This window comes from Sinocyclocheilus rhinocerous, unplaced genomic scaffold (assembly GCF_001515625.1).
Source record: "Sinocyclocheilus rhinocerous isolate Xijiao unplaced genomic scaffold, SAMN03320098_v1.1 scaffold2194, whole genome shotgun sequence".
NCBI classification, from domain to species: domain Eukaryota; kingdom Metazoa; phylum Chordata; class Actinopteri; order Cypriniformes; family Cyprinidae; genus Sinocyclocheilus; species Sinocyclocheilus rhinocerous.
The window spans coordinates 1,036,506-1,058,389 of record NW_015652304.1 but is presented as its reverse complement, the minus strand read 5'-3'; the positions used below and the strand labels follow the sequence as shown (position 1 = coordinate 1,058,389).

At 39.4% G+C, this 21,884-nt stretch overlaps 1 protein-coding gene across 2 annotated transcripts in view; it reads left to right on the top strand.

Annotated features, from left to right (window-relative positions):
- Positions 1-3,036: 3,036 nt before the first annotated feature.
- Positions 3,037-21,884, top strand: part of LOC107714691 (basal cell adhesion molecule-like) — a 54,500-nt gene continuing 35,652 nt past the window's right edge. For both annotated transcript variants that reach the window (XM_016520638.1, XM_016520636.1), the window contains exon 1: positions 3,037-3,249. In XM_016520638.1, coding sequence (XP_016376124.1) covers positions 3,186-3,249 — 64 coding nt within the window. In that variant the 5' untranslated portion in view covers positions 3,037-3,185. The remainder of the gene's footprint in view (positions 3,250-21,884) is intronic.

Here is a 21,884-nt window from a genome sequence, read left to right as displayed (position 1 = left end):
GTCTAATTGCAATAATTCCTAATATTGCTGTCAGGTTGCTCATCCAGCTAACTGAAACTTCCTCTCTTATATCACACCTCATAACCGCTCTCATATTTCATGCAAACACACCTGACATCATCTTATGATTTTGATTGTATTTAGAATGAGTGGACTTCACCAGTAATATTTCTGCAATATTGTTGCTGTGTTCATCCTGTTGCGAGTCTGATTGTTTTGTATATTTTAATGGACATTTTTCCATTTTTTAATGGACATTATTTGAAAATAAACTCCAACCTCAATGTGTATTTCTGATGTTAACAATATTGTGCATCTTACAGTGACCAAGAGGGTTTTTTTCCCACAGTGTTTTTGCACTGGTTCATTTAGACTATGAATAGGTTTATTTTCCCTGCTTCCATACCAAGTTCGTCTATAAAAAGAGACATTTTAAAAAGCCATCTCTGATAACAAGATTTTTTCATCCCAGCATGTTCTCTGTATTCAGCGGTTCTACCAGAAAACAAAATTGCAGGAATACTATTTGAGATCAAATTGATTTGGAGGGTAAACAAAAACTTGCCTGAAAAGATGTTGGCAAATACAAACTAGAGAAAGCGTGTGAGAGCAGTTTAAGTAACAACCTATAGAATAATATTAAAAAGCACATCAAATTCAGTACATCTATATGTCCATGCTCCCGTTGGTCTGTCTTTACTCATTCTCTGCTGATTTACTTGCCTGGTGTGCAGTCCTCTTTCCTCTCCCTTAAGCCCCAATTTATCATTCCGCTCCTCTGTTCTGTATCCCCGATGTTCCCCCAGGCCCCATGCTAGTCACACCCTGACACAAGAATCAAAGAGTTCTTCTAACCTCTTCCCTCCCTTTTCATCATTTTATCATTACATCCGTCCGTCAATCCGACATCTCCGTGTACTTCTGATGCCATTGTTCCAGAGGAAAATGACACTTTTGGTGAAAATCACACACGCTTTAAATCACCAAAACATTCTGGGTCAACATAAGGCTCTGATGTTTTCAAAGGGCAAAGTCCGGGCCGTGGAAAGGTCACAGAGTGGGTTTCAGTTACTAGTATGTTCTCCTGTCCAGGCTGAGACTGGACACCTCACAACCCTGTGCCATAGCTTTGACAGCAATAACTGCTATTTAAATAACTTTAAAGAAATGTAGATTTGCCTGGTTTTACAAACCTGTATAATTTTTTTTCTTTCCAGTGGAACACAAAAGGATACATTTTGAAGAATCTTTATATATCTCTTATTTTGGAACAACATGGGGGTGAGTAAATGGTGACAGAATTTTCATTTCTGAGTGATCTATTCCTTTCAATCTTATCCAATTCACATATTCAGTTGGCAAGTTGTGATTAGTCACAGGAGACCTATGGCATTTGGCATCAATAACATCAAAGCAGTTTGAGATTATTGAGCTTCAGTGGTGGTACGATTATTAGTGAATAAAGTGTCAGTCTGTTTGTTATTGTATGGCTTGTGCACACTACTTTTTGGTGCTTTTTTATAGTGAATTTTGTCCAGTGGAGTTTTCTCAAGAGGAGGCGAAGGAGGCCGAAAAAAAGTATGTGAAAACCCACCTAAGAATAAAAGCTAAATAGTCTAAAAATAACAGCAGTCTCTCTTACCTCTCTTGAAGTGATTCATTTGGAGGGGGTAATCAGTTATAATATTTTAGGGGTAATATTTTATTTTTATTATTATATTTTTTATATTATTTTATATATTTTATATTATTATTTTTATTATATATTTGGGAATGGGATCTGGAAAGTTGGAGGGCAGCCAGTGAGGATTTTGCCTAAGGTCAGAAAACCTCCACATTCTATTTCACATTTAGTCTTTTTGGAGCTTAACTATTGTAAACTATCTCTACTATCAAACTACTATGTACTGTAGAGCTGTGTGAAAATTTATATATTTTCTTCTGTATTCCACCGAAACAGAAACAACATGAAAACTTGAGGGTGAGTAAATGATAATACAATTTTCTTTTCTGGGTGAACTATCCCTTTGGCAGCCAGTCTGTTCATATCAATCTGCCTTATCTCTGATGTAGCTGTTACTGTAAAATGTTTATTTATTTATTTATTTTTATGAAATTTCCCAGAGCAAGCCCTTATCAGTACTGCCGTTTCTTGAAAACAGGCTTTAACTGATGGTATTTGACCCCTCTCTCCTAAAGGATACTATGACTATTCCCTAACTTTCCCTGCTTTGCACTGGATTTTGGGCATTGGAGTAAAGCAATGCTTGTGCATAAGCAATGTCTGTGTGGACTTTGAAGTGCAAAGAGTCACTTCTGGTGTTACGAGATGAGCAGTTTAATACATTGTTGTGCTGTCATGACCCAAGAATAGCACAAAGTTACAGTAATGACACTGCTGAATATATCACACCATATCTTCTCTATCCAACACAAAAGCTCCACCCTCCTGTCTTCTCTCTCCTCTTCTTTCATCACTTTGCCCTATTCCATTTCCCAAGCCTCTCTCCTCTTATCGGGTTCGATAACACACACTCTCTCTCTTGTGCACCCCACTCTTGCCCTGAGAAATGTGAAGCAGCTGTTTTGCTCCAGCTATCCCAGGAACGCCTGTTTGAAACCCAGTGTGAACTGAGAGACTATTATTACCAAAGGGACACAAATGAATGATCTAAACCAGTGGAAGAGTTAAAACTGCACTACATCCTTGTCAATCATAAAACTATATTTTCAACATTTACACCATGTTTTATATGTTTACCAATATGTTTCGTACAAGAGTAAGTTCATTCAGATTTAGAGGTCATACCAAAAAAGCCTTATTGGATTAATTTAGTGCCTTCAAAATTAAATCGAAACACTGTTATTCAATGCATCACCCTTTTTAATAATTAGCCAATAACCTGTAAAAATCTCTCGTCTCTTGGCCGTACGCGCTCATTCCAGCAGCACTTTACTCGTTTGAGAGGGGAGGGGCGCACGGTCACCTTTTGTGCAAATATATCAGCCAAGTCACTGCCATCCGCATCAGATTTCTTGCGCCAAGAAGGACGGGGGAGCGCACTGCACTACTGCGAGTGAGCGCGATAGCAGAGCAGAGGGTGAAGGAGCTGCACCGAGACGAGAAGCTGCAAAGAAACACAACAACGCGACGCAAAACAAAGCCGCCAAGTTGAGACGCAACTATGGAGAGAGCGATGTTGGGACGGTTCGGGATTTGCTGCACCTTGCTTGCTGTAGCGCTGCAAGGTAAGTAGTAATTAATGATAATGCTTTAAAAATGACAGATTTTACTAAATAATTAAAAGCCTAAATTGTTTTTTTCTGTTAATCACAAGGTTTTCTTCCTACTTTGTGAGTTTAAATGTAAATTGCATGTTTGAACGTGGAGTAAATTAAGAATAGGTTACTTTTCTGTTGGTTCTTGGAACAACCTGTTACCTTGGAACCTATATGGAGGATAAAAGAGCGCAAGTGTCGAAAGCAACTTTGGGGACTTACGAGACATTGCGCAGAAGACATTTTAAAACACTTATTTAAAATAAACAGGTTTTTTTTGTGGCTGTTGGCGTCTTTGAGGGTCTCATGTTTAAGTCAGGGAATGGTTCAAGGGTTAACAAGCCGGACTGGTCTTGGTCTTTGAGGAGGGGAGGGACGCTCCTGCTCCGCAGCACTTGAGAGCGGCAGTGTCGCCGGACAGACGCGCGTACTTTCATCTGAGTTCAAGTGTGAGGCTGCGGAGAATCTAAATTCATATCACGTCAGTATAATTCTGTGTTATTGAAACGTAGGCTAAATGTACGTATTACAATATTTTTTCATTTTAAATCAATACGAAATAATGGCGTAAAATAAATTTCAAAATTCAGGTTAACCCATTATTTGAGGTTTACAATTGGGTTCACAATATAATTTAATCTATGACATTCAATTATTTTTGGACTTATTACAATGAATTAAAAAACATACATTTCTTGTGTAGATATAAAACTACCCTGTACAGAATTATGTACCCTACTGTTTGGGTACAATGATCTTATGTAGCCTACAATACAAATAGCAGATTTAAAATATGAGTAGCCTATATGCAGTACTTTTCAACAAACACATGTACCTCCGTTATATAGGCCTACATCAATTTCCCTCTGTTAAATGTTCAAAATGTTTTTAAGTATCTGTAGCCTATTTTATTCATGGATGGAAAATAATATCTGTTGTTAATAATCTGTGAGAATTTATGAACCTGCTCTGAGCTATCAAGTCCATTGCGCTGTAACTATCCGTACCCTGCGGTTCAGTTGGTAGCAGTTTTGTTCTGCGTTGAAGTGTTTGGCTTCCTATGACCAATGATTTTTCTGCACGGAGGAACTGTGGCCCCGCATCTAGCTCCGCCCATTCTCCGACTGACCGTCTTTACCACCTTTATTATCACTTTAAAAATGAAGCCTAAATGCAAATTACCACATATTTGAATTGCGGATAAGTTTATTTAATTTTAACACAAAATTTACATTTTATGTCTGGCGATTTGACTTAAGTCAACATTAAAAAGTCTGCATGTTTTCCACTTAAACATGACTGACTTTGAATGAAAACACTCAAATAAAGAAGCTCTCTCCAAAAAATAACCCTCCCAGGCAGACATTCTTCACCATCCCAGAGGTACTTGCGTTTTATCTTTCTATCTGCTCTTAAGGCTCTCTCGCTCCGCTCCCCTCCCCTACTGTGTATCTGGCTCTTCCAGCATTCCCACCTTCTTTCAATGCTTCGGCTATCTGCAGTCTTTTTTTACCTACCTATCTTATCCCTCAGCGCCATGCCTTTCTTCCGCTGTTTGAGGCTCTTCTCGTGTCCAGTGTGAAAATACGTGTGGAGCAACAGACAGATGAAGCGTTTCTTCTGATGAGCTCACTCAAGGCTCCAGGGTGCTGCGTTTGGGTTTAATACACTGATCTGATCTGTGATGCTGCTGTTGCTCTGAAAGCAGGTCCTCTGAGATCTTCTCTTCTGTAGTTGTTTTCCCCCTCTCTCTTTAACTCGAACGTCATTAAGAATGTACTCATTTTTGCATGTGCTTTAATTGGGCCGATCAGGGGATCCTCAGTTTGATGCCAAACTATCTGATGGCCAGACTGCTCTGGCAGTTTCTAGTACCATACCACATGATCTGTGACTTCTCAAACTTAGCAAGGTTGAAAACTGCTACACTTCCACAAGCTACCCAGCGTCTTTTCTTTAAGCGCGTCAACAGGAAAACCTCTTTTAATGACTTTATCCTCTTTCCGGGCATACATTTCGATTGATCTCTAGCGTTTAACTGCCAAATGACAGCTGCTGGAACTCTGCCCGTTCATTTCAATTTGTTGCCTACCTCTCCCCGAGGTACGCCAGCCTCTGTTAGAGCTTTCATATAATGTGCCTTATAATGGAAGTCTCAGTGATTAGCATTTTAAATGGTTCCCGTCCAGCTCCATATTGGAGCCACCTCATTACTGTAACCACAAGAACTGATACCAAAGCAATACCCTCCCAGATGACATTTACACAATATTATTTGCATTTTCAAGCCTCAGTTGCATATTCATAGGAGGTATCATTGCAGCACCTCCGCGACTGTGCGCGTTTGATCGTGGTGGGATGTCAGAAGGTGGCGGAAAGAATCATCGAGACAGCTTGTCAACTGAGTTGAAGAAGTCTCGCAGAAACAACGCTCTTCCCTTCTTTGTCTATTTTCCCTGCTCATTTCCTTGCTTAAATTTTCTCCTCAGCAGAACCTCCCCAACCGCAGCGGCATCAAACACAAGCGCGCGCACACACGTCACCCCCTGCAGCCGGCAGTAATTATTATGGAATTAGGAGGCTTCAAATTAAAACCCGTTCTTTGTGCTGGGCCAGCAGATAAAAGCCAATCTGAGGTGGCTTCTGCGAGCTCAAAGCTCCTATAGATATCCATCACGCACACACCTGCGCATGAATCTAATCACGCACACCTGCGTGTGTGCAGCGTAAGCCCACACGTTGTGTAACTGTGCTAACCCAAGGTGCTAATTTGGCCGGTGATGATGGTAGTGGTGGAAAGTGCCGGTAAAGTGTATGATTGGGCTCGCTTGCTGTGGGCCCCAGTCTCTCGTATCAGCTTTGTGATTCATGCCCGTGAGGAGGGGGGAGTCACTGCTTGGAATGAGAAGCATTCAGCAGGGGACAGGTTACATCTCGCCCCCTGACTCTTCAACCCCCCAGATTCTCTCTCTTTCAATCCCGTCTCTATTTCTCTGTCTCTCTTTCGTTCGGCACAGATGGACATGAAGGCTGCCAGTGAAAGCAAGTCACGCAACCACAACACACTGGTTTTAATCCAAGATCACAATATGGCACTTTGCTGCTAGACCATAAAGCATTTTTTACACGGCGATCACATTTTAATGGTTTGACAGACCCCTGATACCATAGCATGTGGCAGGTTTTTTAAAATTGCATTTGCAATTTTTATCAGAGAAAACGCAATTAGATTTTTCAGTTGCGTCTCTTCATTGCTCTTCACAAGTCCTCTCCTGTGGCCTCATGGGATGCTAAAGTGTCCATTGGATCTGCACTTCTCAATCTCGCTGGAAGTAATAGGTCATTTGGATACGTTTTCCCTACTGTTTTATTCGGACATGCTACTCTTAACATACTGTATAAAACAGAGAAGTATGTATATTCGTTATATATAAGAAACTCTGATAGAATTACAGCTGAATGATTCGTTAAACGCCTTAAATATTAATCAAGAGCATTTGGGCTTGTTTTAATTGTTTGGAGACCAATCATGAAAGCTTGTTTTTGGATTGGCAGCAGTTCTTTTGGCAGCCGGTTTGAGGAAAGCTCGCTGCTCACTGCTCTGTCACAAAGCAGCAGCAACCACATGCTTACTCAAAAAGAAAGATACTTAGCAGTCTGTCTTTTCATCTTAATATCATCTAAGCCAGTTTCTCCTGATCTTTTTTTTTTTGTCTTATGTATCTCCACAACCCAATCTAGGCACAAGCACCCTCTCATTGACACCAAATCATAAATGTGTTACTTTTTAAACTTGTATAATGTGTAAGTTGAGTATCATTTAACATTGTTAAATGTTATGATGATAACATTAGGTTACGAAAGTTTACAGAAAGTCACTTTTAAACTAAAAACAATCAGTTAGCTTCCTCCTTTCTGATGGCAGTCATGGAGAAGCTTTATATATCAATTATAGACATTTTTATATTAAGTTTTTTAAAAGGTTTATTAATGCAAAATCTTAAGCCGTAGCATAAATAGAGGCCTACCTGCTATTAAAATAAAAAAATAAAAAAAATTCTGTCAGCATTCCCTCCCCTCACTTTCTTCTGTGGAACATAACATATTTTGAAAAATATCTCCACTGTTGTTGTTTTTTTTCCTATGCAATGATAGTCAATGAGGTTCAAAGTTGTTTTGGACCCCACTGGCTTTCATTAAAATGGACAAAAACAGCTCTTCCAAATATCTTCTTCTTTTGTGAAAAAACAAAGCTGCGCTGTTTTTGGAAAGACACGAGGATGGGTAAATGATGACAGAATTGTCAATTTTGAGTGAACTATGCGGTTTCAAAGATTTCGGTCAGGCTAAAGATTTCAGAAAAACAAATGATTGTTTTGGTCCAACTGAAATTGAACTTTTGAAGTACACGTAAACATATTGACTGATCTGAGCCACAGCAGTTCAGATGCTGCTGCAGATGTTGCACACTCAGACAAAACACACACACAGAGTTTTAATGCTGTGGATTAGCTCTGTCTGGGTTACTTCTGTGTTTGTTAGTCTCTCTCTTTGTTTTCAATAATGGCGGTGCTGTTTGTGATCAGTGGGTGACCATTGATGTTTCGGGTGATTTACGGTTGGTATTGTACGTGCTCCAGCATAGATAACTGAGTTAAGTTGACTGGGAAGACAGACAGTGTGTCTATAGATTCTGTGCTGACAGGAAAGAATTTATTCATGCAGACCCACTGAGCTTTTTCACTCAGAATTTATAACCAGCACTACTGATAGAGTCGTTTCTTCAAAAAAGAATGCAATATCCCTCTATCACTCCTCCCTTCCGTCTGCACTCAAGCCCCCCACAAAACACTCTGCCCACACTACAAAGTATCCGGGTAAGGCAGAAACAGAGATAGAGGAAGCCCGGTAGCCCGCTGCCCTTTGATTTCACCAAGGCTGCAGCTTCAAGGCTGTTATTAGTGGCATACAGGAAACAGAGTATGTGGAAGATATTTTGTGTGTGCGTTATGGCTGTTTTCTGTAAAGGATGTTGAAGTGGTCTGATACTAAAGTGGGGAGCAGAAGGATATGAGGCACAGTGTAAAGCTGCATCTGTGTGTTGGGCTATAGTACTTTGAAGAATAGGCGCTTCGGAGGCTCTTTGGGGAGACGAGGTTAAGAGCGGTTGATCCATTTAGCTGTGGAGATCGGCAGGGTGATTGGCCGATGCAAATCCTGAGGCCTCTCTCAGGCATTCTTAATGGATTCAGGGCTGATGGGTTTCCTTTTGGGGAAAATATTGCTTTTTAGCGAGGAACTTAGGTCATGCTACACTATCGTCCATCTTGTAGTACATTGCCGCATCTCCCTTAGCTCTATTATACCGTATCGATTTGGAGATGGACATTAGTTGTTCTGAATTGATTTGTTTATCCTAGCGGTGTTTGGGGATTTGGCTTACAAGAAATGCTTCATCTTGACGCACTTCTACAGCTCGTTTTTTGTCATAGGTGATCTGTTTTGTGGTGTGATTAGAGCTGGGCAATAAAAATACTTAAAAATACACATGTAAATAATTTTTTTTTTTTACAATATATTTTCCTATGTTGTCACATACTTGCCTTAAAATATGTATGTATTAAAAATATTCAAATATAAAATGTAAAATAATTTATTTCAAAAATAAAGAATACATTAAAAATATTGTAATTTTTTTCTCACATATTAGCCTTAAAATATATTATGTTTTCAACTAAACTGCCATTCAGTAGATTTAAATGTTTTAAAATGTATTTATTTTATTTATTGTTTTTTTTTTAATAGACAAATCATAGGTAATCAACTCATGGTTTGCACATATTATTTTACTAAATGGGCCTACTATAGGCTGCAAACAAATAGTTGAATCAGAGCTGATTCATGGATATTAATCACACTTAATTCTGATGGCTTCTGAAGTTTGAATGAGCGTCTTGAGTTGTGAGACAAGGAAAAACTGTAAAACTTTAGGAAACACAATGGCCAAGTAAAGCAACAATTTGTGATGTTTTATAACACTGGTAAAATCATCACAAATACGTAATGAACATATAATAAAAACCTTCATTTAAAAACTGCATGTTGTGTTTACTTGTGTTATCTTTGACTAATATTTAAATTTGTTTGATGATCTGAAACATTAAAGTGTGACAAACATGCAAAAAAATAAGAAATCAGGAAGGGGGCCAACACTTTTTCACACCACTGTATATCACAGGCTGCTCTCTTGCTTTTGGTCTCAGTCATTTGCGTCATATCTCAGTTGGACCTCCACTGCAGCTGGTTTAAGCTGTGCCAGCTTTACCTGATGTGCCTGAAAACACAGTTGTCTTGAAACAGTGCTTGTTTAAGAGCTCTTCAAACATCCCTTTCCTCACACAGACTATGCCCATTGTCCTCTTACTATCAGCTGACACACATTCCCTGGAGAACAGTCTACTGACGCAAGGGAGAGAAAAGCCTTTATAGCCCTCAGCTTACGGCTGTTTGGTTAGTCGAGCGCACCCCTGGGCTGAGCTATTCACTGTCCCGCACTCGAGAGACCCTTCAAGATGTGGTCTCGCTGGAGATTAAACACACACACACACACACACACACACACACACACACACAAACACTATTTGTAATCCTGACCCTTTGTTTGCACTCACTCTACCTGAAAAATATACACACAAATAGTTCAGTCCGAGAAATGTGAAAAAAGTGCTTTTATTAAACAAGTTTGGTTCTTGTTTGATGTTAACTTTTGTATCACTATTTAAATATTGTTGGGGTGAATCATAGTTCAGTGGGTGAAACTAAATGTCCAGGTTGTGTGTGTATGTTTGTTTCCGGCTGTGATTTATCATCAGCAATCTCCTTTACAATCCATTTGCACAGCGTGTGCCTTTAACATGAAGGACACTTTTTTTTCCTTGAGATGGTATTTTGCAGTTTTTTAATCTGGTTAATGGTTAGCGAAGCATTGTTAACCTCTTCAACGAAAATGGTCACTGTTTGATGAGCCGCATTGTTGCTTTAACGATGCTTGACCCGTGAAGCACCGCAAGACCCTCTGCTGAATTTAAAATGTCCTCACATAGATGGATTAAATGAGTGCATTTGGACTATGTTTGTGTCTGAGGTGCATTGAATTGCATAAATAAAAGATGCTGCAGAGGAACAAGGTGGTGTTTAGCTTCTAGTGCTGGTCATATTCAAAGTCATGTTCACACAGGTTTTACAACATACGGGACAGCAGAGTGTGTGTTACAGAGACAGAGAAGGTTGTGGAGGTTGAGGTTGAGTAAAGCGAGAGACACTCTACTCCCGCAGGTAATCACCTGAATATGTGTCTCCTAAATGAAATGTGATCTGACACCCAATCTCAGCGTGTGAACGGGGAAGCCCCAATCTCAAATACTCAAACCTTCACCAAATGTCTGTCTGACTCTCACAAACACACAATCCCTCTGGCCACGAATGTTGTAAAACCTGTGTGAACATGACTTTGAATATGACCAGCACTGGCAGTTGTTATAGCAAAGAGCTGAAGATTCAAATTACTAACTTTTTGTATCAAATCAAAAAAACACTTACTTAAGCAGTATATTTCTTGTTTTCTAGTGAAAATATGTAAACATAATTAAAACAAGATATAAGATTGCATATATATATTTTTTATTTCCAGAGTGTGTACACACACACACACACACACACACACACACACATGTCTGGTTTGCTATCCTTGTGGGGACTCTCCATAGGCGTAATGCTTTTTCTACTGTACAGACCGTATTTTCGATTGCCCTACACCAACCCTACACCTAAACCTACCCCTCACAGAAAACTTTCTGCATTTTTAGATTTTCAAAAAACTTCATTGTTTGTGATTTATTAACTTGTTTACCCGTGCGGACCTCAATTTAGGTCCCCACCATTACACGAGTCCCCATGAGTCTGTGTGTATTCAGGTTTAAGTCCCCATCAGAATAGAAAAACAGGCACACACACACACACACACACACACACACACACTGGGGTCAGTAAGTCTTTTTAATGTTTTTGAAACTAGTATATGTTTGATCAAAAATTACAGTAAAAACAGTAATACTGTGAAATATTATTACAATGATTTTTTTTTGAAAATATATTTTAACATGTAATTTATTCCTATGATGGTAAAGCTGAATTTTTAGCAGCCACTACTCCAGTCTTCAGTGTTACATGAGCCTTCAGAAATCATTCTAATTTGCTGATTTGGTGGCCAAATAACATTTCTTATTATTAATACCAGTGTTCAAAAGAACATCATTTATTTGAAATATTTAACATTAAACATTATAAATGTCTTTGCTTTATAATGTATGCACTTAAAACAAGAAAAAAAATTGCCAAGAAGAATTGGCAAATAGGGAATAGAATAAACTTAATTTAAGGAAAATAATTTGACAAGTCTTATGCAATCTAATGCAACTTTGCTTGTTTAATTTATCCGGTTTTAAAGATGTTTATATACTGTATCTTCACTGGAAAACATGACAAAGAAAATGATTTTGGGTTTGCTCTTTTTCTCTTTCCTTCTGTATCGAAACCCTTCATACCTGTAGATTAGCGAGCGCTCTGCTTTCGTTTGTGGTTAATGAGTGTCCCTGGCTGATAGCTATTCAGGAAGGTGGTCTGATGGACCCCAAGGAGTGCAGCGCCAACTCTAATTCTGTTGCCTTGCTGATTGACACTCAGCTTGATAATCATATTCAGGCCTGCGGGGCCCCGGCATTGGTTCCCCCTGCATAATCTCAACCAATCAGTGATTTCCCTGTACAGTACTAGCCTGACTGACAGCTAGCATGGCTACACTTCCTACTGAGTTTCAGGTTTCGTACCTTGTCATTTGTTAAAGGTTGTAGCCATCCATTTGCTCTGAAATGAAATCTTATTAATAGCCAGTAATCAGTCTTGGATGTAATTTTCTTTCGCAGAGAACACAGATGAAGTTTGTAACGTTCACGTAATGCTTCAACTCCGATGGGAAGGATATTTTTTACCAGCGCTAGGATCTCAGAAGATCAAAATATACCGGTTTATCGAGTTTGAAGAACTAAAATGTAGGGCAAATTAAAATCTTGTTATGCATTATCAAAGGAAATGGGCTTTGTGCGATCAAATTAAGCTTTCATGTGGGCCAGTAATTTTTTGTTTGCTGTCTATTCCTCACAGAGTCCAGAATCTCTTAAAAGACAATTATGCAGACAACGGTGGCATTTGGCTCATGATGGATTAGTTTAATTCGTTAAAAACACAGAAGCTCATGAAATGGTTCTGCGCTAAGACACACAGGGCTTTAACTCTTTAAGACGGACTTAATTAGACTGTTAGTTTGGGAAGAGGTCGTCACACTTTGGAAGATAGAATCTGTTGGGCATATGTTTGAGGGACTTTGTTGGTGGTGTTGGTGTCTTTGGTCCTCCTGGTGTCCCGTATGGGGTGTGGAACACCCGCTGACAGTGGCGGCTGTCACTCCCCACCTCGGCTAAACATTTTTGGGACAGCGGTCAGTCTAACCCCTCCGTTCTTTGCCAAGTAACCATGGCGACGGGCACGTGGAATCCCCTTGTCAATTAACAGTCGGAGTGGGAGTAGGAGCGGGCGTGTGGGCGCATATTGACTGGTGCGGTGGGGAGGGCTGACAGAGCAAGAGCAGAGGACACGTTCATTAAAATCATCCATCCTGGATCAGATGGTGGATCTGGAGATTTTTCCCTCCCTCCCTCCCTCCCTTTCTCTCTCCCAGTCTCTTTGAAATGCTTGTGTTGCTAGTTTGGGAGTGTGATACTGTACCTAAGTGGGCTGAAGGCAACTTTCTCACACTGCTCTGCCCTTTCCTTTGTCCTTCATTCATTCTCACTCGCTTTGTTAGCGTCTCTCTTTTTCTTTTGGGGAAGCCCCTTGTCTCTTTTTTTCTCATGCTTTTCCTCTTTTTAGCTGCTCAGTCGCTATACTCTTTAGACAGTGACGTCATACAGTACAATTAGTGAAAGTCATACAAACCAGTTTAATTAGAACACAGAGAATAAAATCCAATAGCAGTGATTGTCAAATACAGCTCATCATGCAGTTGTGCTCTGATAAAAAAATTATAATTAATTACTGTTCAGTTCAAGTTTGGGGTCAGTATTGTTTTTTTTTATTTTTAAGAAATAATATTTTTATTCAGCAAGGACACATAAATCGATCAAAAGTGACAGTAAAGATATAAATGCTATAAAGATTTAAATAAATGCTGAACTCGTCAAAGAATCATGAAAAAATGTTTTCCACAATAATATTAAGCAGTACAGCTGTTCTCGGCATCATTAATAATCAGACATGTTACTTGAGCACCAAATCAGCATATTAGAATGATTTCTGAAGAATCGTGTGACACTGAAGACTGGAGTAATGACTGCTAAAAATTCAGCTTTGCCATCACAGGAAAAAAAAGTATAGGCCTACATTTTAAAATATATAAAAATAGTAAAAACAGTGAAGTTGTAGTATTACTGTTTATACCGGTTTTTTTTTTTGATCAAACAAATGCAGCCTTGGTGAGCATGATACACTTCTTTCAAAAACACAAAAAATTGTACTGACTCTAAACTTTGAATGGTGGTGTATTATTATTTATTTATTTTAATTTGGTTATGTAGGGTCCAGGGCATCTAAATCCATATCTTCTCACTTTCTGTCTGCATGTGGCCACACACACGCATACCCACATGCTCTTGTACCTGCGCAGCAGTTAAAGGACAAGGCTACATTAAGACATTCCTGGGGCTGCTGGAATGCAGGTATTAATGCGGAGTGATTAGACACAGCGAGAGAACGAGCGCAGAGAGGAGGGGAAGTGACAGGAAGGAAAAAAGAAGGACAGAGGGGCTGGATTGGGGGAAAATGAGGGAAGAATGGAGTGATGGAGTGGGACAGATTGAGGTACAGAAAGGGAACATATTGCAGAAGGAGAAGGAGAAATTGTTTTGAAGAAGAACTGAGGAGAGGATTCAATGGCCACGTTGATTTTCTATACTTAAAGGCAGTGGTCACCAACCTTTTTAGGCCCAAGATCCCTGACCTCGGCCTTTATGAAAGACAAGATCTACCTATTGAAGAACTGATAGAAAAAGACATCCCAGATTGTACTTCAAATTTGAGGCCTTTTACTTAGTATTTTAATTAGTGATGCGCCGATCATAGCTGATTCAGAATTCAGATTTTATTTTCTTTCTTTGTTTTTTTTTTGTAACTAGCAAATTGGATTCTGATACTGATACTGATACAGATTTTTAAGCAAATTTATTTATTGGCTATTTGCTTTATAACAAACAAACTGGCTTTAAACAAAAATATATAGCCATTTGAAATTAGAGGCAACCACTGCATTTTAATCATGATCGCCTGGTTGAAGTTTTGGATGGAGGAAAGACAGGATCAATTCATAGATTTGTTTGAGAAACAACTGTGTCTGCATGGCACAAGCCTTAAAATTTACTCAACTCTTCAGGGCTGCTTATGTACTCCACGCACAAGCACAGTACATGCTTATTCAAGCCTGGTTAAAGTCAACGTTGACTAGACATGGCTAAATTATGTAAGTGGAATGGCTTGAGCCTGCAGTGAAAGTCAATGTTAATTCAAGCCAGGCTTTTTCAAGAGAGCACAGCTTTCATTAGCTGCGTTGATGGAATATCCCCATTACTGTTACTCTTCATAATTTATTTGTGTATTTATTGATGCTTTACACACCCTGTTCATTCTAAACCATCTTAGCTTTACTTTCTTATCCTACCTTTTGCATTTTTGTACTTATTTTACTGTTTTTTTCGGGATCTACTGAGACAGTGATAAAGATCTACCAGTCGATCGCGATCGACGGGTTGGCGACCACTGCTTAAAGGGATAGTTCACCTAAAAAAGAACATTCTGTCATCATTTAATGACTGTCATATTGTTCCAAAACTGTATGACTGACTGTGAAGGATGAGGCTGTACTTTTGCTTCACTTACTGTATGGTGAATGAAAACTAAAGCTTTCAAGCTTAAAAAAGGACACAAAAGCAATATAAAGTATCATACAAGTGACCCATGTGACTGATATTTCAAATCTTCTGAAGCCATACAGTAGCTTTGTGTGTCTCAATGATTTGTTCATGAATCTGAATGGTCTAAATCACAGACACAGTGATCCAGTTGAGTTAACATCAGTTTTGGTCTGTTTCTCACATAAAGCCATCAGATGACTTCAGAAGGTTTGTAATGTAGTGCATAAATCGCATGGACAACTCTTATGATGAATTCACAATCCTTTTTGAAAGCTCCATTCCCCATAGACTGTAATTGTATGCAAAGTCTTAAAGTCTTCTTTTACGTTCCTCAGAAGGAAAAGTCATAGGTTTGGAATGATACGTGGGTGAATAAATGATAACATAGGATTCATTTTGGAGGGAACTATCCCTTTAAGTTTATGTGTTGACTGTGTGAGTGTCAGGAATGTGTTTTTTACTAACAGAACTAATACTGCAGTATACTGTGTGTGTTGACATTGGAGGTGGAAATGTGTATGTGGGGTGCATTTCTATCAAACAGGAGCTTGAGAAAATGGCCTTTTTCATTCCAGAGAGGAATTTGGATATAACTGCATTTAAAAATAGGAAGTGGAATGCCTGGGAGGTCCCAGCGTAACAATAGTAGTACCAGCTGGTGATCGGATCTGCCATGGATCTGTGTGTGAGAAAGGGAGGATGAGAGCAGGCGGGGAAGGCGGGGGTTGCCTGTTGGTGCTTCCATGGTGAGGGCTACATTGCCAACCAATGTCAGCCGTGCCATCTCTGCTATATGGCCAGGTGGCATCAACCAGCAACATGTCCTGGCATTAACTACTACACACCCCTTCCAACACACAAGGAGGTGTAATCAATGTCAAAGTCAACCTCCTCTACCCCATGATCTGCCCTCACCCCTCCTCGAATCCCCACCCATCTCTCCATCTGCTTCCTGTATGTGCTGGGCAAATGGGTTGAGGTTCCATCTAACATTTGTGGTTGTCCCATATAAAAAATTTACCAATTCCAGAAGCTTGCTGTTCATAAATCTTTCCTTACCATAGCTCTTAGTAAAAATTTACGACACATTTAACATCAAAACTCAATTTTAATGGTTCATTTAAAGCTGAAGTGTGTAATTTCTTTGCAATTTGTTACATTGCATTTGTTTTGTCTCATCTGCCATTGGTTGACAAACAGATCATCCATTTTATTTTATTTTTTACTTTTAGCTTAATTTTTTACATACTTGTTAATTTAGTGAAATCTTTTTAAATAGATATTTACTGTAATCTAAGGTAACAATCAGTGACTGTTTGGTTGAAATGGTGATTCTGCTGATCAAAAATCACTTATTTCAGAGCAAATGCATAAATATCTGTATATACTGAATATCATTACAATTCTGGAAAATATTGATGCTTCTTCAGATTACATATGGCATCAGAAAAGTTCTTTGATTGGAGCACTAGTTAATGAACAAGCAAGATTGTGCACTCTTTATCATTTTCTTATTGCATTCCTCTGACTCTCTCTTGATCTTTCCATCTTTTTGTATATGTGAATCATAGTTTAAAGTGTTGTGTTGAGCTCTGGATGGAGTGACAGAGAGGGAGAGAGACAGCTGGACACTCATGGCTCCAAAGATCAGCTTACACAAACTCACTGGCATGTCTGGCTGCAGTCTCCCTCTCTTTCTGTCTCTCGTCTCTTTCGTTCCATTTCTCTTATTTGCTCGGACCATTGCTCTGTTTCAGTCAAACAAACTCCATACACACACATGGTGCTATGTGTTACGGTAGAGTTGTCGTCTTGTGTTGGTTTATCCGGAGTGGAGCTCAAGCATGACATCAAACACACAACTAAACTAAAGTCATGAAAACAGGATGAAACTGCTCTGGGGCAGTAACCATGAGCCCCTGTCTACAAGCACACACACACACACATTCAAATGGAAACACGTTTTAAAGGCATGACTCCTCAAGTCCCTGCCATGTCATTCATTGATAAAGAATGGAGCGGATTGCACATGGAAAAATCTAGAGGGTGCAGATTGAGTGACAGACAGGCAGAAACTGCCCCAACACCCTGCCCCCTTCTCTCCCTCTACACCCACTGTTTTTGAGGTGACAGATGGCTGTGTTTTTTACTCTCTTTCTTTTCTTCTGTCACTCTCTTCTTCATACCTGCCTGGACATGGACCCTGTCTTCTCCCCTCTCCAGCCTCGTAAAACCCCCACCTTCAGCAAACATACTAAAATCCACGCTTTATCCAAGAGTTAGGACACAGCCTGGGGCCATGCAATCTTCTCCAGGTGTGTTCTCTAAGATGTGAACAAGCCTAAGATGTCAGCTTTGTTTTGGAACATAGTACACAGTAGCTGATTTCTAGCTGGTCCAAGTTGATTCAAGCTAGTTATTTGTTGACCACCTTAAGCTGTTATGACCAGCCAGAAGAAAGTTTGTTGCTGGCCCAAGATGGTCTACCAGCTTGCACCAGCTAGCAGTGTTCTAGTAATGATTAGGCCATGGTAGAGGAGTTGTGAAGAACTGATGCTGGTAGGTCACATGAAAACATGGTGGATGTAGTATGTCCAAATTACATTCATACTACCCATATTCATATTATATAGAACTATATATACTTTTTAATGGTTGCAAAGTAAGTTTCAAACCCAAACATAGTACCGACTAAACAGAATGCGATTTCAGATGCAGCTAAAGTCTGCATAAGACCCTAATGTGCCTTAAGTCCAAAATTTTCGTATGCGCTTTTTCATTTTTTTTGTATTCGTCATCCTTTCCTATAAAAATGTTTGCTACGAATGCGAAAACGCAGAAAATCGAACCTGATCTGAATTTTTTTATGACAGACGAAAGTTTCGGAGGCAGTGTGTAAACGTGATTGACACAACATGTGGTCGTATTTTTTTTTTACGTGCGAAAATTTTGCATGAGAAATTCGGACTCGGTGTGCAAAGACCTTTAAGGCCACGACCTCATGTTGTGTCAATCACGTTTATACACGAATAAAAAAATTTGGATAGAGTTTGTTTTTCTGCGTTTTTTGCATCGATAGCAAGCATTTTCAGAGTTTTTTTGACAACTAAGCGCCAACATAGAAGCGAAAGCCAAAATTGTATGCTGGTTTCAATGCCTGGCACGCACCTTTCCGATGCCACAGTTTGGTGCGTGTGTGTCCATACCTTGGCTTAGACATACTGCCAGACTCTGTTCAGGAACAATTGGTTCACGGAAATTGGTGGTCTTCTTTTAAATATGTGGCTCTAGTATTGCTACCAAAGCATCAAAATCCTGTAGTAAACTTTGAATCACTCGGGATAATCCCGCAGCTCCTTGAGGTGGAACTCTCCTTCCTCTCCATGCAATCTCAGCATTAGATGGACCAATATTTCCTCTTTCTTTTTCTCTTTTTAATAAGAGAGAGGACAACAAAATCATCCTCACTGCTTGAAGACTCAATTTTGTATTGTTTTGAGAATTTTTTCACAACAGATTAATTAATACGCATCAGAAACAGTTTCTGTGCGTGACACATTTTTAGGATGACGAATACGAAAAAACGCATACGAAAATTTCGGACTCAGTGTGCAAAGACCTTTAGAATCATATATAGTGTCTCAATTCGGCATTATGAACATTAATGTTTTTTGTTTTTTTTATTGTTGCACATAATAGTATAAGATCAAAGTATACATTGTGCTTTTTGGAAGCTAACTGTTCATCATAGCATACCATTAGCCTATTAGCCTGCTAGCCTAACCTGATACACAAATGTTTTATATTTCACACATTCTAAATGTTTTACATATTTTTTTGTGTTACTGTTCGGGTATTACAAACAGCTACCCCCGGGGGTCCTCGGCAGATTCTTCATGACACAGTAGCTCTTTAGGGATTTATTGACAGGTCTAATAGAGCAAAGAAGGACTAGTTTCCATAGGCCTATCTGAAACTTCCCTCTCCTTCTGCCACACACTGATACAGTTTCAGTCACCTCGACAGCCTGTGTTTGTGTGACGTTTAGCAGATAAACTGTGACATGTCTTTTCATGTAAGATGTGTGCGTATCGCCTACCTCACCAGTCAGACAATGAGTCGCAGCGCTGAAGAAAGAAAGAGATTACATCACGCTCCTTTAATGTTTGTTTCTTTATCATGTTTTTCAAATACTTCTCATATTTGAGCTCTGCGTCTGACTTCTTTTGCTTTTGAAATGCTATTGTGTTTGCGTTTGTGGAAGGTTCTCCATTCTTAGAAATTAATTTCGCTTAGAAGGATTTGCGCCCACTGATAGTGTTGTTTATTTGCATGCTCTGTCTGCGTTGTAGTACCACTGTTCGGAATTATGCAAATCAGGTAACATGGAACAAGAATTGAAATACTGCAAGCGAATGTGGCGCAACTGTTTAGCGATTTCACCAATCTGATTTTGTGTGTTTGAATTACAAAAGACATAATGGGACACAGAGGAGGCAGCAGTAGCCTCTGTTCTTATCGCTTTCTTTCACTCAAGGTTCCAGCTCACTGCTCTTCACTACGGCTCTCTCAGTCTATCCCTCCTCTTATCTCCACATGCCCGAGGTTCTGTCCATCCTGCCGGAACAGTTGAGGCAGAGCAGTCTGTGTTCAATTTCATCCATTTTTCATAGCTTTTCTCCTCATTGTTTTCCTTTTACAATTAGATCTCTCTCCCACAGTTGCTAGAAGCCATAGTTTTAAAATGAGTTCATTACACAATGACTTTCAAGGGGGTTTGCTTTGGGGGTTGGAGGGCTGACGTTTTGGATGGCTGCCCCCAAACATAAAAACGACTTGCTTTGTCTGTTTAAGCTTTTACTTCTGAACGGTTTGCATATTTACATTTATATTCACTTAAAGTGCGGTTTGTGATCTTACATTTTTCATCTGATGAAAAATACAAAGTTTCAATTCAATAACTTTCAAGATGAACTTCATGAGTCAGCTGTGTGGTAAATGTATTCATGACATGCAATTCAATTTAGCTGACAAGAACGATTTTTAGTCCCGACCAGATTTTTATGCTGCATTATTTTAAGACCACCCCAACCTTTGGTTCTTGATTGCCACTGGGGGGGATTTAAGCTTAATTTCCTGAAGTCAGACCACCAAAATGTGAAAATCCTCCCTCTCTGTCTCTCTCTCTTGCTCTCTTTCACTTCCTCTCTCCCTGTCCAGCTGGAATTCTGATTAAAGTGATAATTTGTCACCTGCTGCCCTAATGATAAACATCATTTTTTTTTAATCATGCAATGCTGGTTCTTCCATCATTTCTTTGTTCTCTCTGCACTTTTTGTCTTTATACGTATTTGCTTCTCAGCAGACCATGAACTCCTGGCCTGTCTCTTCCCCCCCAGTCCTATTCATGCCCGTGTTTATAAGTCTATTTTGTGGGCGTATGCATTATCGGCAGTTCTATCAGTGCGACGAGCTGTATTGTATCTGTTTTTATGTTGGTGTCTTTGAGGCAGTGATGAATTAGTATTCTAGCTAACCTTGAAAGTCAGACATCTGATTATTGTTCTGCCCTTGTCTGTCATTGTCTTTGGTATGAGCAGACAAGACATGTACATTTCATTATTACATGCCACACTTATTACATGGAATAGACCTTAGGGTAGTGCCATATTAAATTTTTGAGTGCATTCAGTGGACTGTTTTGTTGTTTCACAACATACAGTTTGTTCAGCTGATGAAATGTCTTTCTGAAAATAAACTTCAAAAGACAAAACTCCATATAACCGTTTTGAAAGTTGTGAAATTACATGATCTAGGACCTTTATGTAGTGCATGGCATTGTAAAGACTGTAAGCCTTGTTTTCATCCATGTAAAATTCAGTATGAGTCTAAACTGATTGGTCAATCGCAGCATGCTACCATCAAATATTTGTATATTTTGATGTTAAACATTTGTACATTTTGTACAAATTGAAAATTGTACATGACAACCAATTTTCCACGCTGTGCTTTTAAGTCAAAGGAAAAGAAGGTAAAATCCAGGAGTTCACTATGTTTTCAGCAGGTAGTGGAATGTCTGAGTCATATCTGGAAGTCAAAAACTGAGATGAAGTTGTGTTTACTAACAACAGCAGCACTGGAAGGTGGCGTGAGCAACAAGCACGTCCCAGAAACAGAGGAACCTCTTTGTATGACCATAAAAAGAGAGAAAGATGCAATAATATGTACATCCGATCCTCATATCCCATCCATAGCCTTAAGGAACTCCTGTCTCCACATCCGACATTGAGTGACGGATTTTAAACAGCTATGAGAGTGTATGTGTGTGTGATTATCTCAGTCTGGGATGGTGTCATGGATTCCATGTGTGGTTCTCAGCAGGATGTTTTATTCCACCTCCCCTCACTTTTTTGTGTGTGTGTACTGACACTCCATTTTCATCTCCATTTTTGTGTTTACAGACTTTTCTGGCTCTGCTCATTAATTATAGCGCTCTATCCCTGACACTCTCCACTGCCCCCCCCCCCC